The sequence below is a fragment of the Glycine max genome, chromosome 2 (assembly GCF_000004515.6).
Source record: "Glycine max cultivar Williams 82 chromosome 2, Glycine_max_v4.0, whole genome shotgun sequence".
NCBI lineage: Eukaryota > Viridiplantae > Streptophyta > Magnoliopsida > Fabales > Fabaceae > Glycine > Glycine max.
In genome coordinates this window covers 1,131,065-1,147,588 of record NC_016089.4, presented here as the reverse complement: position 1 = coordinate 1,147,588, position 16,524 = coordinate 1,131,065, and the positions used below count along the sequence as shown (strand labels likewise).

The following is a 16,524-nucleotide window of genomic DNA, read 5'->3' as shown; positions in this document are numbered from 1 at the left end:
TATACCATAATACACTATTATGTTATACATTTGACCAAATTGTTCTAATTTAATGTTAATTAATTTTGTATTATTGAAGTTAGTTTAAATTTAAACTTGATTGGAAATAGTAAATACTATTTTTTTTGTTTTTCAAAATGAATTGTTATTTTTATTTTATTGCTGACTTTTAATTTTATTTACATAAAATTGTAATTTGAGCATGATGTTTTCACCTTTGAGTATAAATTCATATGGTTTGACTTTAAATTTATTTTGATCAAAATATTATTTATTATTTGTTATCATTAATTAAATTGATAGAAAGTAAAAAGAATATTTTTCAAATTTAAAATATTAGAATATTACTACTTTGTTTGAATATATTTAAAATATTGAGAAACGAATATTTCAAATTTAAAATATTTGGTAGTCTTGGAGTCACACTTAGTGAATTTTGTAGAGTCGTAGTATTGAAAAGAAAGTTGCTTAAATTATATAAAATAAATAAACGTGCCATGGTATGCCTCAAAAAATTATAAAATAAAAACTTATGCAACTTAGGTTATTTTCACCAATATAGATGTTCCTAAGCATCTCTAGTGAAATTTTTTTTTTAAAAAAACGAGCAACTTTTGCTCAATATTAAAGATCTGACTTTCACTAATATCGGCTTACCCTTTTGAACAGTTATGTACCGCGTGAGCTGGTCCTGGAATTATCACATATTCACATGGATATAACTCAGCTCTCGAGTCAAAAATGGATATAACTTTCTCATGTTTCAATGTTTCCACAAATAACAGCATTGCAATATGACAAATGCTACTATAACTTACGAGATTTACAAAATGAACAGAAAATGAACCAAGTTACTTTTCAACGGCCAAAACCATAACAAATTCTACGAGATGGGAAACACGTTTTATATATATCCTTTGCTTCCAAAAAGAATGTTTATGAAGAAATTGTGTTTAGCTCCTCGGTTTTAGCCAACTTTGCTCGTATAAGTTTGTCCAATATGGGAGGCTCCAATGGAATCGGATCTAGACACCGTTCTGCAGTAGCAACAATCACCTATGCCCAAAACATACAAAAAATAAAATATGCACGATAGATACATAAGATTTAAGAAGCTATAACCCACGCATGAGTTTAGAACAGGAAAAAAATAACAGCAAAACTAAAGGTAATTCTCATTGGAAAAAATGCATGGCATCTCTATGAAGAATTATATACTTAGGAGAATTTTTCCAACCTCATCTAGCAAGAAGTCGATTGCAGCTTCATCTTCAACTATTTCCCTTAAAGGGATTCTTAGGAACTGGATATCCAATTGAATTTGCTGGAATCCACTTCGGTTAAAAGTCTGGAGTCGGACAAATTCTTGTAAACTTTTAAGGCCCAATTTAACTATAGTTGTAACAACAGACTCCTGCGATTTGTAAGGAAACGATATCATGGCTCCCAACGAATTATTTAAATTCAAATCACCAATATAATAATCACACAATACCTGTGTATATTCTACTTTTGTGAAAATTTCAACTTTCTGCTTAAACAATTTTGCTAGATGCGTTTCGAAAAGCTGGCTCCTTGCCCTTTGAGTATTTGACCTACCCAGTTTCTCCTCCCGCAAGGGATTACTCCTTGATGAAACACTACTTCCATTACTATCAGTCCTGTGGTGCTTACGTCTACCTTGAGGCAAAGTCTGCTTCACTTCGTTAACTATAACTTCAAGCTGGAAAAAAAATAAAGGAAATTAAAATTATCCTCCAGTTTGCTTCATTTAAAATTTGGCTTTTAACAGATCTAAATGGTGTCAGGTGATTCATATAGTCAACACAACCCCACTTAGTGGGATAAGGTTTTTATTGTTGTTGTTGCTTTAATCAATTAACATATATTTTCATCAAATATGAATAATTATATTCTAGGTAAGCAAAATTTAGTAAGACTAATATTCAATCACAATGCTTAAACCATTCATGCAACTGAAAAGACACAGAAAAGAATGATTGAATACACCAACCTCTTGAAGAAATAGATCAACAAACATATGAACATCTCTTGGCTCCTTATGCTGTGTAAAGCAAAGGAAAAACTTCAGATTCAAGCTCTTTCAAAGATAACCAACCACCAGTCTTATACGTTTGAAAAAATGGTATATAACAGACTGACCTTAACCCAATTAGGGGTGGTAAACCTCTTCTTCAGGAGAAGTGATACCCTCTGAGTTCTCATATTAACGTACTGAAAAGAATCAAACAGTATATATGTAAATGCTGCTTAACCAGAAGATATTTCTTAAATAATGAAAACAAAAATAGAGGACTAAGGACAGAACAGGTATGGATAAATGGAGATTAAATATCCTCCAAAACCAAAGCACTCAAGAAAGGGCACTACAATGCAAAGTAAAGCTTGCTAGTTCGTTTGCGAATCAGACAAGAGTCCCTCAAAAGAAACCATCCCAGAACATCAAAGCAAAGCCATATGAACTATCCATCCCAAATAAACTCAAACGACTACATAATATTCTCAAAAAACCCATAGGAACATAAAGTCTTCCACCACTTGTTCCCATAAAAGCAAGCCATTGAAGAAATCAACAAGAACTGCTCAAAACTCACAGTATGCCAACATTCTCCAAAATCTCAACAAATTGCTCCAGGTAAAATCAACCAGACAGTGTAAAACTAAACAGGCATACAAACTAGTCAGTTCATGAGAGAAAACCGACAATCCATAGTGTAACAACTACACCATTCAATGACTGAAATTTTGTCCAACATCATTCACATGTTTTAAATGGGATTGTACTTCACACACAAACAGGCACTGTCTAAAGGTCAAAATGGCCAATCAAATTGAAACCCCTCTTTTCCTTGGAAGCACAAATATTCTCTGGGAAAATATTAAAATCAAGCTAAAACACCAAGCAGGCTTTAGGCATTAACTAAGGAATAGATGAATAAGAATGAGGGAGCGACATACAGACAAGGACAACAATATACAGAGTGTCATACGAGTTGCAGTTCCATTGAAAAGAAAATATGAACTTAAAAATATACCAGGTGCAAGAATTTTTCACCAGCTGACCGAAATTTTCGACATATTTCTCCAGGAACAAAGGCAGGCCCAGATTCATAGCCTCTAACACTACCACCAGAAAAGGAAGCAGCTATTTCCTGAAGATTCCAAGGAAAAGTTTAAGGTATTCCCATTGGATATGGAAGAGAAATTAACAACAGAAATTGAAATTTCAGGAGTCAAACTCTATCAAATGAACCCTTGCCTCAGTGACTTTTGGGATGACAGTTTGTTCAATGAAAACAGACAATTGTGCCAGCACTAGGACAAGGCCAGCAAAAGCTTTATAACCTTGAGCTCCCTCTGCCAAAGCGTGTACTTGAATAGATGAATTATTTCTTCCCGAAAACAGAAGGAACTGATCCTCAAGTTGCCTAAAAAAGTCTTGAAGTCCTTCTTGAACCCAATCAGTAATTAACTCTCTTAATCTAACTAGGATCCCAGAGTCATCATCTAAAACTTTGCGGAAGTCCTGAAGGAGAGAGATTAAATGTAAATGAAATGACAAAAAACACAAATAACAGAAAATCTTAACAATAGCAATACATGCACACATAATTGCATATAACCTTGTATAGATGAATCTAAGCATACAAACATGCTTACCAGCAACACATTCAGTCCTCCTTGGAGAACTGCTTTTGTACTTGCATCAAGAACAACATCAAGAGTGCACTGTTCTGCTCCATCCTTTTTCAGGATTTGTAAGAGGGAATCTACCAAACAGATGCTAACTCAGCACAGTTATGCAAACAACTTTCTAAAAATTTTCCCGTAGCTAAAACCATGTAAATATATAATAGAGCTATTTTGAAAAGTGATAATCGGAAACAACATAATTTATAGCATTCTACGCTTCTGATCATTTTTATAAAAAAAAACAACCAGCCACATTGGTGCAAATCAACAAAGATTTTTAATTTTTTGATTCTCCTATTTTGTGGTAGCATAAATATTTGAATATTAAGCTGAAACCTAATATCAGAAGCCTTCTGAATACAAGTCAAACTGTGAAAGAACTAACCTGAGATGTCTTGCAGAAGATGAGAAAATGTACTTCTAACAAACGACGTGACAGCAACCTTTGCAGCCTGGAAATATTTAGGGTTAGTTGATTGAAATTAATTCTTAAAACATTAACTTCGTAATTATTACATTCTGAAAATAGGGGAAAGGGAGCATTGAATAGCTACAGTTTAGGTCAATCACATTTGAGCCAACAAGATTAATGGATAACCTCAAGAGAATGGTTAGAGAGAGCTGCTTCCTGTAAGACTTCATCTATCAGGAGCACGTCATTCCAGATAGCTCCTGTGATTACAACATTAAAGAAATGTAAGGTTAGGAAGAGGGAATACTGGTTTAACAATTAAAATAATATACTTATGGAAAAGTGACAAGTTTAAGAGAAGAAAAAATGGCTTGGACACACAGATATATTGAAAATTTCCACATGGATAAATGGTAAAAGAAAAATAGATAAAATTATTGACTCTCGAGATATAGTAATATGGAGAAGACAAAATTGTTTCAAGCACCGACAGAACCGGAAGCGCCCTTGTTTCAAAGTTTCAAAGAGGGGAGGATGGGTTATTTATAGACCATTTCAATATATTTAGGATGGGTTTGGATAAACAACTTAATTAAATGCTTATCAAGTAAGCATTAATGTATAAGTTGTTTCTAGAATTGAAGAAGAAATATCGTAAATTGTTTTCATATAATTTTATTTTCATAAGTTATCCTGGAAAGCTTATTGAAATAAGCTGAAAACAACTTATGGACATATCACAAACTATTTTCATAAGTTCTCCCAAACACTTATACAAGTGCTTATGTCACATCATATTGATAAGCTCTTCTAAACACATCCTCATGCCTATGAGAAATAGAATTGGATTGCCCAGAGAGAGAAAAAAAATCCATGCATATAAAAAATGAAATTGGACCAAAAAACATGCTATTTTGTTCAAAAAAATTAAATATCGTATAACAGGCATATGAGTCAAAAGGTCATTAGCTCTTATGTCTAATGTGGACTCAAAGTAAAAAGCCATCTAGCTTTAGAAATCAAGCATATGCCCAGAAATTACAAATATAACACAAAAAAAAAATACTAAATTACTAGTGGTCATACAACTTACGAAGAACACCAAGTAGTTCTTCTGGGGAAATCCGTGTCTTTACATATTCCTCGGTAATTACAAAGTTCCTAGCAAACATTAAAAAGTGTGCATGTTATACGAATTTAATTTACTGTAAATAAAAATGTTTCCTACGGTAAATAATGATACAAACTTGGTAACCAAATCTTGAGCAAGTTTAACCAACTGTTCTTCAGAATCAGGAAATATTACTCGAAATGCACGAACTGCCTCCACAAATTCATGTATAGCTGCCTACATTAGGAAATGAGAGCAACAATAGACTCTAATTCATCAGTCTTGTAACTGCAGTTACAGGAGAAAACATACATACTAATGGAAGTAAATTAGGCTAAATAGAAGAAAATAAAATTGAATTGGATCGGAACAGTAGTAATATTCCATTCATCAATTCTCTTGGCAGATTATTTGATACAATAATTCATGGACATTGAAGCAATCATCAGTTTAAGCACTACTTTCTTTTTCATTTCCTGTTATTGGCCAGCTCATCAACATCCTTTTCCAGCACATGAATATCAACATTTTAGAACTACTTATATAAATTCATTTCCTCAAATGTTGTCCATCTTCTGCAACATTTTTAGGCATATTGATAGGACCCAGCCAGCTGCAGGAATGCCACATGAGCAGTTGATTCATCATGAGTCAAATGGGCCCAAGGTTTGGAAGGTGTATGTCAGAAAGGGCAAAAAGGGAAATAGTGGCTAGTTTGTTACTAGTGGATGACGTGTCCAGGAATGAAAGAGAGAGGATCTGATTTTTCTTCGTTTTAAGGATGAAGTGGGAGGGGAAAAAGGGGGCAGCTGGGAAATTGGAGGAATATTCTAGAATGTATAGGAGGCTCTAGCTTCCTATTAGGAGCCTAGCTCTGTGTCAGATCTGAGGATTGTTATTCCCTCTTTTGTATTTGCTTTCAACTTATTAGAATTAATAAAGCTTTCATTCCTTATTACTACCCATTTTTCTGTGTTTCCTGTTTTCTGCATTTCTGGTACGTAACAAATTTCCCATTCCGGTTATCGAGGAGCTATTAGATGAGTTGAATGGAGCTAAGTTTTATTCCAAACTGGATTTAAAGTCTGGTTACCACCAAGTTAGAGTAAAGGAATCTGATGTCCATAAGACAGCATTTAGGACGCATGAGGGACATTATGAGTTTCTTGTGATGCCCTTTGGACTCATGAATGCCCCTTCAACTTTCCAAAGTCTGATGAACCATGTTTTTCGGCCCCTATTGAGAAAACATGTTTTGGTTTTTTTTGATGATATACTCGTCTACAGTAAGGATTGGAAAACTCATTTGTTGCACTTGGAAGAGGTGTTGAGTCTACTGTCCTCCCACAGTCTAGTCGCCAATAGAAAGAAGTGTCACTTTGCTCAAAGGGCAGTAGAGTATTTGGGGCATTTAATAACAGAAGAGGGAGTTGCTGTAGACCCTAGTAAAGTGGCCAGTGTGATTAAGTGGCCACAGCCTAAGAATGTCAAGGGGGTTAGAGGATTCTTGGGCCTCACAGGATACTATAGAAGATTCATAAAAGATTATGGGAAAGTTGCGAGACCGCTAACTGAGCTTACCAAGAAGGACAATTTTAAATGGGGAGAGGAAGCTCAACAATCTTTTGAAGCTTTGAAGGAAAAACTCACTACAGCACCTGTTCTTGCTCTGCCTGATTTTTCTAAAAATTTTGTGATTGAATGTGATGCGTCGGGAGGAGGTGTAGGAGCGATACTGATGCAAAGAGACCCATAGCCTATTTTAGCAAGGCCCTGGGAACACGGAATTTGGTTAAATCTACTTATGAAAAGGAGTTGATGGCGGTTGTGCTAGCCATACAACACTGGAGACCCTATCTTTTGGGGAGGAAGTTTGTAGTATCCACTGACCAAAAGAGTCTGAAACAACTGTTGCAACAGAGGGTGGTTAATGCTGATCAGCAAAACTGGGCTTCCAAGTTGTTGGGGTATGATTTTGAGATTGTGTATAAACAAGGGAGATTGAACAGGGGGGCAGACGCGCTGTCCAGAATTAACAAGGGGCTGGAGTTAAACACTATTAATTCTTATGTGAAATGGATGCAAGAAGAACAAGTGCGGGCAGAAAATAAGCAAGATGAGAAGTTACAGAGAATAACGAAGGAAGTGCAGGAAGATCCCACTCTGTGGCCTGGATATGAGTATAGACAGGGTGTATTACTATATGAAGGCAGGTTGGTAATTTCAAACAAGTCTGAATTAATTCCTACACTGTTAGAAGAATTTCATTCTTCCCCACATGGAGGACACTCTGGGTTTTACAAAACCTACAGAAGGCTTGCCGCGAATGTATACTGGGTGGGCATGAAAAGGACCATTCAAGAGTTTGTGAAGGGCTGTGACACCTGTCAGAGGCAGAAATATATGGCATCATCCCCAGGGGGTCTACTCCAGCCTTTACCAATTCCTGCACAAGTATGGGAGGATATCTCTATAGACTTCATTACAGGCTTGCCCAAATCAAAGGGGTATGAAGCTATCCTGGTAGTGGTAGACAGGTTATCTAAATATTCCCATTTTATACCACTTAGGCATCCTTATACTGCAAGGAGCGTTGCTGATGTGTTTTGTAAAGAGATAATTAGGCTTCATGGAGTACCACTGTCTATAGTGAGTGATCGAGACCCCATATTTATGAGTAGTTTTTGGAAGGAATTGTTCAAAATGCAGGGGACAAAGCTCAAAATGAGTACTGCATATCACCCTGAATCTGATGGGCAGACAGAGGTAGTAAATAGGTGCCTAGAAACCTATTTAAGGTGTTTCATTTCAGACCAGCCTAAGACTTGGATGTCATGGGTACATTGGGCTGAGTATTGGTTTAACACCACATTCCACGCCGCCACAGAGAAGACACCTTTCGAGATAGTATATGGGAGGCCCCCACCGGTGTTGACCAGATGGCTGCAGGGTGAAACTAGAGTGGAAGCTGTGCAGAGGGATTTGCTGGACAGGGACGAGGCTCTGAGACAGTTGAAGAGTCAACTGTTAAGAGCGCAAGACAGAATGAGGAATCAAGCTGATAAAAGGCGTGTGGATAGGAGTTTTGTGTGTGGAGAATGGGTGTTTGTCAAGCTTAGAGCACATAGACAAAAGTCTGTGGTGTCCAGAATTAATGCCAAGTTAGCTGCTAGATATTATGGCCCATACCCTATTATAGAGAAGATAGGAGCAGTTGCATACAGGCTAAAATTACCAGAGGGGTCCAGAGTGCACCCTGTTTTCCATGTGTCTTTGTTGAAGAAGGCTGTTGGGAGATATGAGGAGAAAGAAGAACTACCGGACCTGTTGGAAGAACACATTGAGATGTATGAACCGGAGGCAGTGTTGGCAGCCAGGAAAGTGAAACAGCAAGGGGAAGAAGTCAAACAGGTTCTAATTCATTGGAAGGGCAAAACTGTGGAGGAAGCAACATGGGAAGATGAGATTATGATCAGAAGCCAATTTCCAAAGTTTGGCCTTGAGGACAAGGCCACAACAGAAGAAGGGGGTATTGATAGGACCCAGCCAGCTGCAGGAATGCCACATGAGCAGTTGATTCATCATGAGTCAAATGGGCCCAAGGTTTGGAAGGTGTATGTCAGAAAGGGCAAAAAGGGAAATAGTGGCTAGTTTGTTACTAGTGGATGACGTGTCCAGGAATGAAAGAGAGAGGATCTGATTTTTCTTCGTTTTAAGGATGTAGTGGGAGGGGAAAAAGGGGGCAGCTGGGAAATTGGAGGAATATTCTAGAATGTATAGGAGACTCTAGCTTCCTATTAGGAGCCTAGCTCTGTGTCAGATCTGGGGATTGTTATTCCCTCTTCTGTATTTGCTTTCAACTGATTAGAATTAATAAAGCTTTCATCCCTTATTACTACCCATTTTTCTGTGTTTCCTGTTTTCTGCATTTCTGGTACGTAACACATATCATACAGTCCTGATCAGTGTTATACATTGCTTCACAGAAACATCTACATCTACATCTCGCTTAAATTGGTGCTCTAGGATACACGCATAACTTCAATGTTGTTCATCATTAACATATTAAGTAACCAAGATACGATAGTAAAATGTTAAGCCAGATATCAAGGGGTGAAAGAGGAGGACATTAAACAAAATGATACTACTCTAGCACTAGTTACCTCATGAGCAGAATGTTCCCCTGAAGCTTTATTTATTTCTTCAGGGTTCAGTTGAATGTCTGAAATAGATTGTTCTAACTTTTCGAATAACTTTGCCTTCAAATTGTTCACCTGCCAATAAATAGAAAACCTAGCATCATATAACATTTATTAATAACAGCCAAGAAAATATAATGTTATTTCTCTCTAAAGGGAGGGAAAGAGGACAAGGTGGATGCCAAAAGCTCTCCATGCAATGCCAAAAAAAAATCATCATAAGGCCGGTTCTTCAATATTAAACATTCAGAAAATAATTACTAGCTGATAAAATCCCATCATATCTCAACAAGTACGCAAAATGCCACTCTTCTATTTAAAAAAAAGAATTACAAACCGGAAAATCCAACTGCTTAAGAAGCACTGCTGCATCAGCTCTCACTTGTATTGATTCAGAATCTGAAAATAGCTTCCCCTGGTTAGACAGAAAAATGTCAAATCATGATAACAAGCTTCTGTTAAAAACAATTGAGCATCAGCTATTATTCAGCAAAATATTAGAGATGTATGTTAACAGTGATCTATTAACTTTTTAAAGTTTTACCCATGTTTGAAAGAATAGAAATGCTGGACAGGGTGAGCTAATCCTATCCAATTTTACTATGAATTCAGTAACTAAAAAAGATAGCATCTAGATATCTGCCAACAGCCTCATACCATGTAAGCTGATATTGCTGTTTTACAGGGGAGGTAGGATACAGCAAAATAACAACTTAAAAAATTAAATAAGCCGTAGTTTATTTTACATGCCCAAAATAATTTCAAAAAAGGATTAGATAAAGAAATCCACAGTGTCCCCTTACTTGCATTTTGGCTTATGGTTCATGTCCAAAAAATCTGACGCAGGTAAAAGAACTATACCTGCAAGTTTTTTACTACAATAGCTATCGCTTCTTCAGAAGCTTGCTTACACTCCCGGAATGATGAATCTCCATATGCCTAGTAAAGAGAGGGGAAAACAAGATATTTCATCTGAGACCTGGATTAGTATGTTGTGTTTAAAAGTAATCAAGGGATGGAATCAGAAACCATATAAGCCAACCACAACCTTAAAAATTGGCATTGCTCCAATGTAAAACCTGACTGCATCTGCATAGGCCTCCGACTTGATGCACTTGCCTAGTCTATCGGGGAGATCATATATGAACTACTCTTCGACAAAGGTAAAAAGTATGTCAGTCATATACCACTTCCACAGAAGACTCACAACTCATATCACCAATGCGGGAACACAATATTGAAATGATGATGGGCCAGAATAAAGAAACATGCATGATTGCTCTAATACCTGAACTTTACGAAGAAGATTACAAGTCCGATGCAGTTTCTCAATATGCTCCCTTTTGTCAAATAGAGAAGTGTTGACACTGTCACTTCTCGACTGCACAGACATTATCTGCATTGGAGAAAAATGTGAATTCCTATCAAAGTCCCTTTCATCCTATTTTCATTTTGATTCTAATCATTTCAATATAGTCAGTACGCTACGGTTACCTTCTCAAGAAGCTGCTCCATATTCGTCTCCATCCCCGAAATGTTACTTTTCATCCTGTTTGAGAAGCAAATATTAGATGCAAACAATGTAGACACGATAGAGCAAGAGAAGAGAGAAATGGCTATAACTTATAAGCATACGCACCTCTTTATAGTGTCTGTGGCACTGATGAACTTGTTGTAATTCTCGTAAACTAGCATTTGCAAGTCGGTGTCGAGATTCTTGATTTCAGCAGCCATTGCAACGTGGCGTTGTAGAAGGCCTTCCAAATTGGACTTGTGTGCCTGCATAATTCATTCATTCATTCATGCTCCAAATTGAAGTTCATCTTCGACGACGACGACGACGACGAAAACGACGAGAGTGATTAATTGAGAGAGGAGGGGAAGAAGAATTCACCAGAATGTTCATGTACTGATCGGGATCGAAGGAGGTGGAATTGATGTCGTCGAGAGAAGCGTGTTTGGAGGTGGTGTTGGAGATGGAAGGGTCTAGGGAGTAGAAACTGGATAGCAGATCTCGCATCCTCTTCGCTTTGTCGTCCATTGGTACTACTATTTCATTACCCACCATTTTTTCTCTTCTCCTTTGTTCTTCCTCTGCTCAACTCGCTCCTCCCTCTCTGATCTGTGAAATGAAAAAGAAACCGTGTCTGTGATGTTTGTTCGTTGCAACTTGCAACTTACTTACCAGTCTGATATGAAAACGGGCCTACCAGGCCCCTAGCCCACAGCTCTAGTTGTTGGGCTGACTAAAAAATAAGCCCAAATTCCAACGACTGGCCTGGCCTAATTTACTTATCCTTATAAACGGACTAAAGCTAATGAACATAACCCATCTCCCACCCTTACCTTTTAGTACTACTTGAATAAAGTTATCAAAGTAACTTTTCAAATTCATGTAAATTATTTTAAGCTTATTTATTTATTAAGCTATAAATGGAGGCTTAGGAAAAAACATATTTGTGACAGTTAAAATCAGCTTAGAATATAGTTGTTATTATAATATGTTTGACCGAATCAACTATAACAAATTAGTAAAATCTTACTTTTATTTATGCAATGTTTGTTGACGTATATATACCTCTACACATAAGATTGACACAATAATATTAAACTTTGTTACGTCAGCCACAATGGGAGGAAATACAATTAATTTGTGCATAAATTATTTGAAGGAAATAATATTAATTTATTTTTTATTCTAAATATTTAATTTAAAGACTAAATGCTTTATTTTTATTTTCTTAATTAGACACTTTCCATGCTATCTTTTTGACGAGTTTCTATACTCTCTTTCTTTGTTTAGATGTGTATTTTGTACACTTTTTTATAATTAATAAAAATTAAAATTCACTTTCTATCCTATCAAATTACTATTTTATCTTTATTTATGTATTTAATTTGAATCATTGGTAATATTTTTTAAACTATAATTAAATTTAAACTCATATAATAAAATAAAAGAAAGTAAATTGATAGAGATTACCAAGATTAAGAAAATATAAAATTTTGGGTTATCATGACATTAATCACCAACTTTATTAATAACTAATATCTATCAATGAATCCGACTAAATACCTTTGATAGTGTTTTTTTTTTTCATATAAAAGATACGAACTTCCGATTTTATTTAAGAAATTTAAATACACTGCCACTCGAACCAATTATAAGTTTGACAAAAAAATATATACTATAGTTTGATACTTCCTCAGTCTTTAAATATACGTCGATTAAGGTTTGTTTGTGCAAATTAAGAAAACTATTTTTTTTTTTTATTTAGATGACATCCTTTTCTTATTATATCCCTTCCGAATTCACTTTTCGAATACACTTGTTTCTCTCTTCACTTATAGTTTTATTTATATTTCTATCCATCAAATTACTGACCAATAAGTAACTATTTTATCTTTGAAAGATTCAATTATTTACTTAAATTGTGTAAAATAATTAATGGGTAAGAGTATAATTAACAAAAAAACAATTAATGACTTTAAACTTTAAAAATGACATACAAATAGAAATGCAATAACTGAAAGAGTAATTTCTTGGCTAATTCTGAGAGTTTTTCCAACAAACACATGAAAAAAAAAATATTGAGAATAAGGAGTGTTTCGTATCTAATTTGTTTATAATAGAAAAGTAATTCGTGTTAAAAAATTGATAAAATACAACAATAATATTAAAAATCACACTTTTAATATTTTTTAATTTTTATTTGTGAGAATCAAAATAATGTGAAAAAAATTATAATAATTAACGGATCTTATTTAATTAATTGAATTAAATTTTATTGAGTAATGCATAACTGTTTGCTAATAAAAAAAACGTTTTATAATCTAAAAATACACCATATATTTGAAATGAAATTTACGTGTCGTAATTAATCAAGAGTATACAAGATGACGAAGACTAGGGTGTGAAGGTGAAACTCCTTTCGCATCCAATATAAGTTCCGAAAAAAAGTTAGAATCAATCGTATCCGTCTGATTTAACAATAAAAAAATTAAATGGACGAGATTTCTTCAAGACAACCGGATGAATATGTAACAGGAGAGAAGGGTTCTCTCTTATTTCCATTGCTCTCTCTCTTTCTCTCAAATTCCCTTCTCCCTCACGCACCGGCGTGGTTTTCGCCGGCGGCCACTCCCTATCCGCCACGCATTCATCCCGCTTCCCTCTCCTCGCTTTTTTCTAAAAAAATTAAAATTTTCTCTAAAGACCGTGTTATCATTATCGTTCTAAGTTAGGTTTTCTGTTCTTCCTAGAGTGTTTTTATTGTGTCCAATAACAAGAGGAGGGGGAAGAGAAACAAACAAAAAGAAGAAAAAACACAAGGAAAAATTAGGGATATTTTTTTAGGAAAAAAATAGAAATTTAAGTTGTTGTTGTAGTTGTTTTGGTTGAGATGGCCCAGGTTCACGTTCCGCCTCATAATGCGATTCTCGTTCGCAACGGTGGTGGTACTGTTAGAAATCAGTTCGTGACGACGTCGCTATACGTTGGAGATCTCGACCCGAACGTCACGGACGCCCAACTGTATGATTTGTTCAACCAATTGGGGCAAGTCGTATCCGTTAGGATTTGTAGGGACTTGACAGTAGGAGATCGCTCAGTTATGATTATGTCAACTTTAACAACCTGCAAGATTTTGTTGTCCTTCTCTCCTGTTACATATTCATTCGATTGCCATAAAAAAATCTCATCCATTTAATTTTTTTATTGGTAAATCAGACGGATATAATTGATTCTAACTTTTTTTTAAATTTATATTAGATGCGAAAAAAGTTTCATCTTCATAGTCTAGTCTTCGTCATACAAGATATGTAATTTAAGAAGCTACCTTTTAATTACTTGGGATAAAGAAGAAGAAGAAAAAAAAGAAATGATGAGTAGAAAGGGTAGAGTTGCGTGAGGAAAACAGCTGTCTCGGTGTCGTCACGTTGCCGCCAGCTACGACGAGGTGTAATTAATTATTCCCAGTCCAATGCACCCAAGCACGTTTTCCATCCCCCACTAACCTCACTTTTTTTTTTCTCTATAAAATCCAACCTAAACACTCTAAGAGAACCTTCTCCCGATAAACCTTTTTTCACCTTCCCCTTTGTTTCTCAACATCATTCCCCAATTTCCCCTTCTGTATTGTTTTTCTTCATTTCTCTTTTTCAATCCCCGATTTCCCCCTTCTTCGTTTTGTGTCTTCATAATTCAGATCCTCTCTTCAATCTAGGGTTCCTGGCTTAACGAAATCAAATGTTTAAGGAAGAATTTCTATGACGATTCGCAACCCCATGCGACGAATCCGTCTCCTCCACTCCTTTTCCGTCGTCTTCCTCTACTGGTTCTACGTCTTCTCATGAACTAACCCCCTCTCAATCCCCTAATTTCTCCAACATTTCCCCCTTTTTCTAATTAATCAGATCTGCAAAACCCTAATTTCCCTAACCCTAACGAAACCCCCAAATCCAATGGCTTCGATTCAACGCCCGGCGAGTTCGGGATCGTCGGAGGGAGGAGATCCGGTGATGTACGAGAGGAAGAGGAAGCGTATGGAGTCGAACCGCGAGTCCGCCCGGCGATCGCGGATGAAGAAGCAGAAGCAGCTCGAAGACCTAACCGACGAAGTGAGCCGATTGGAAGGCGAGAACGCGCGTTTGGCGCCGAGCATAAAAGTGAAGGAGGAAGCGTACGTTGAGATGGAGGCCGCCAACGACATCCTCAGAGCACAGACCATGGAACTCGCCGACCGGTTAAGGTTTCTGAACTCCATTATTGAGATCGCCGATGAGGTCGGCGGCGAATCCTTCGAGATTCCGCAGATTCCGGACCCTCTCTTCATGCCCTGGCAGATCCCCCACCCTATGATGGCAACGCCGCCTGACATGTTCTTCCATGGAAATGAAGGCCTGTTTGCTTGATAGTACTTCTAATTAGGTTTATTGTTGATGTTCGTTCCCTAGTGTTGTTGGTGAATAAAGAAAGGGAATGGTGGTGTATGGTGTTAATTAATGAGTCATATCGCGTGTTGGTGTGCTTTTTGTGTGTGTGTGTTTTAGATCCGTGACTATGTTTTGTGTATGCAGTATCGTTACATGGTTGAACGTATCTGCTTTGTTACAGTGACTGGTATTGTGGTGTTGCAAGTTGCGGTTGTTTGTATGAAAGTCTAAAATTGATTTTGAAGGGAAGGGAATTATGCTTAGATATTTTATTATAAAATCAAAGAAACTTTTCAAATTTCAATCCGAAATCAATATCAATTTTAGATTAATAGTCAATTGTGAATGCATCTGTGACAGTAAAAATGTATCAAAAATTTCCCAATCAAATCAAATCAAATAAGCACTTTGTCTTGTGAATCGATATAAATTGTGTTTCCGGTTAAAATTACAAATTGGAGTAAGCCGAATCCAGGTCTTTTTGAGTTTTGTGGTAGACGACGATATATAGTTTGTTTGGAATTTGGACGAAGTATATGCGATGGATCGGGGTTGTCGCAAATTCGTTTAGCAATATGGCCTCCCTCTGTGACTTTTTGGTCTGAAAAGAGATGTTTTAATTTTAATTTTTGGAAAATAATTACTTCGTCTTGAACTTAATAAATAGAAGTGTTTTTTTTTTGTTTCTTTCGGAAAAGCATATTCCTCTTATAAGAATCCGTAAAAGAGTTGCAGAAGCACTAAGGGGAAAAGTTAATTTTACATTTAGACAATGCTTCCACAACTATTCATTCAGAATAGTAAAGTCGTGTTGTATTATTAGTTCTTTTAGACGATGGCAAGTTTTTTAAAAATTTATTGAATTTATAATGTGAATATTGGTATTGCATCAAGCGGATTCACTTTTTTTCGAATGCATTATGGCCTCTGCGTCGTTTTTTTAAGACAAGGCTGCGTACGGTAAATCAAACACACTGGGAATTGTTAATAATAATTAGGATTAGGTCTTGCACGTGCGTGAGAAATAAAGATAGTTAGATGTTGAAGGTGTATATCTGACGGATATGAAGTTGATCAATATAATATAATGATTTCGTATGCGTCTGAACATGGCTAAATTTAAAACAAAATAATATAGGTTGGTTGGTTCACAC

At 36.1% G+C, this 16,524-nt stretch overlaps 2 protein-coding genes across 2 annotated transcripts; one reads left to right on the top strand and one right to left on the bottom strand.

Annotated features, from left to right (window-relative positions):
• Window positions 1-730: 730 nt before the first annotated feature.
• On the bottom strand, window positions 731-11,595 carry LOC100779149 (vacuolar protein sorting-associated protein 51 homolog). Its single transcript, XM_006574467.4, has 20 exons — window positions 11,331-11,595; window positions 11,076-11,215; window positions 10,931-10,985; window positions 10,725-10,832; window positions 10,485-10,583; window positions 10,298-10,375; window positions 9,774-9,851; window positions 9,401-9,511; window positions 5,374-5,474; window positions 5,220-5,287; window positions 4,313-4,386; window positions 4,100-4,166; window positions 3,682-3,791; window positions 3,281-3,547; window positions 3,057-3,173; window positions 2,164-2,235; window positions 2,015-2,065; window positions 1,496-1,723; window positions 1,238-1,414; window positions 731-1,056 (listed from the first exon to the last, which is right to left on the bottom strand). Exons 1-20 carry the CDS (start codon window positions 11,502-11,504, stop codon window positions 937-939), a joined length of 2,295 nt encoding a protein of 764 aa, XP_006574530.1. The 5' UTR covers window positions 11,505-11,595; the 3' UTR covers window positions 731-936.
• Window positions 11,596-14,500: 2,905 nt separating this feature from the next.
• On the top strand, window positions 14,501-15,633 carry BZIP60 (bZIP transcription factor bZIP60). The gene has a single exon (NM_001251019.2). It carries the CDS (start codon window positions 14,900-14,902, stop codon window positions 15,347-15,349), a length of 450 nt encoding a protein of 149 aa, NP_001237948.2. The 5' UTR covers window positions 14,501-14,899; the 3' UTR covers window positions 15,350-15,633.
• Window positions 15,634-16,524: the final 891 nt, after the last annotated feature.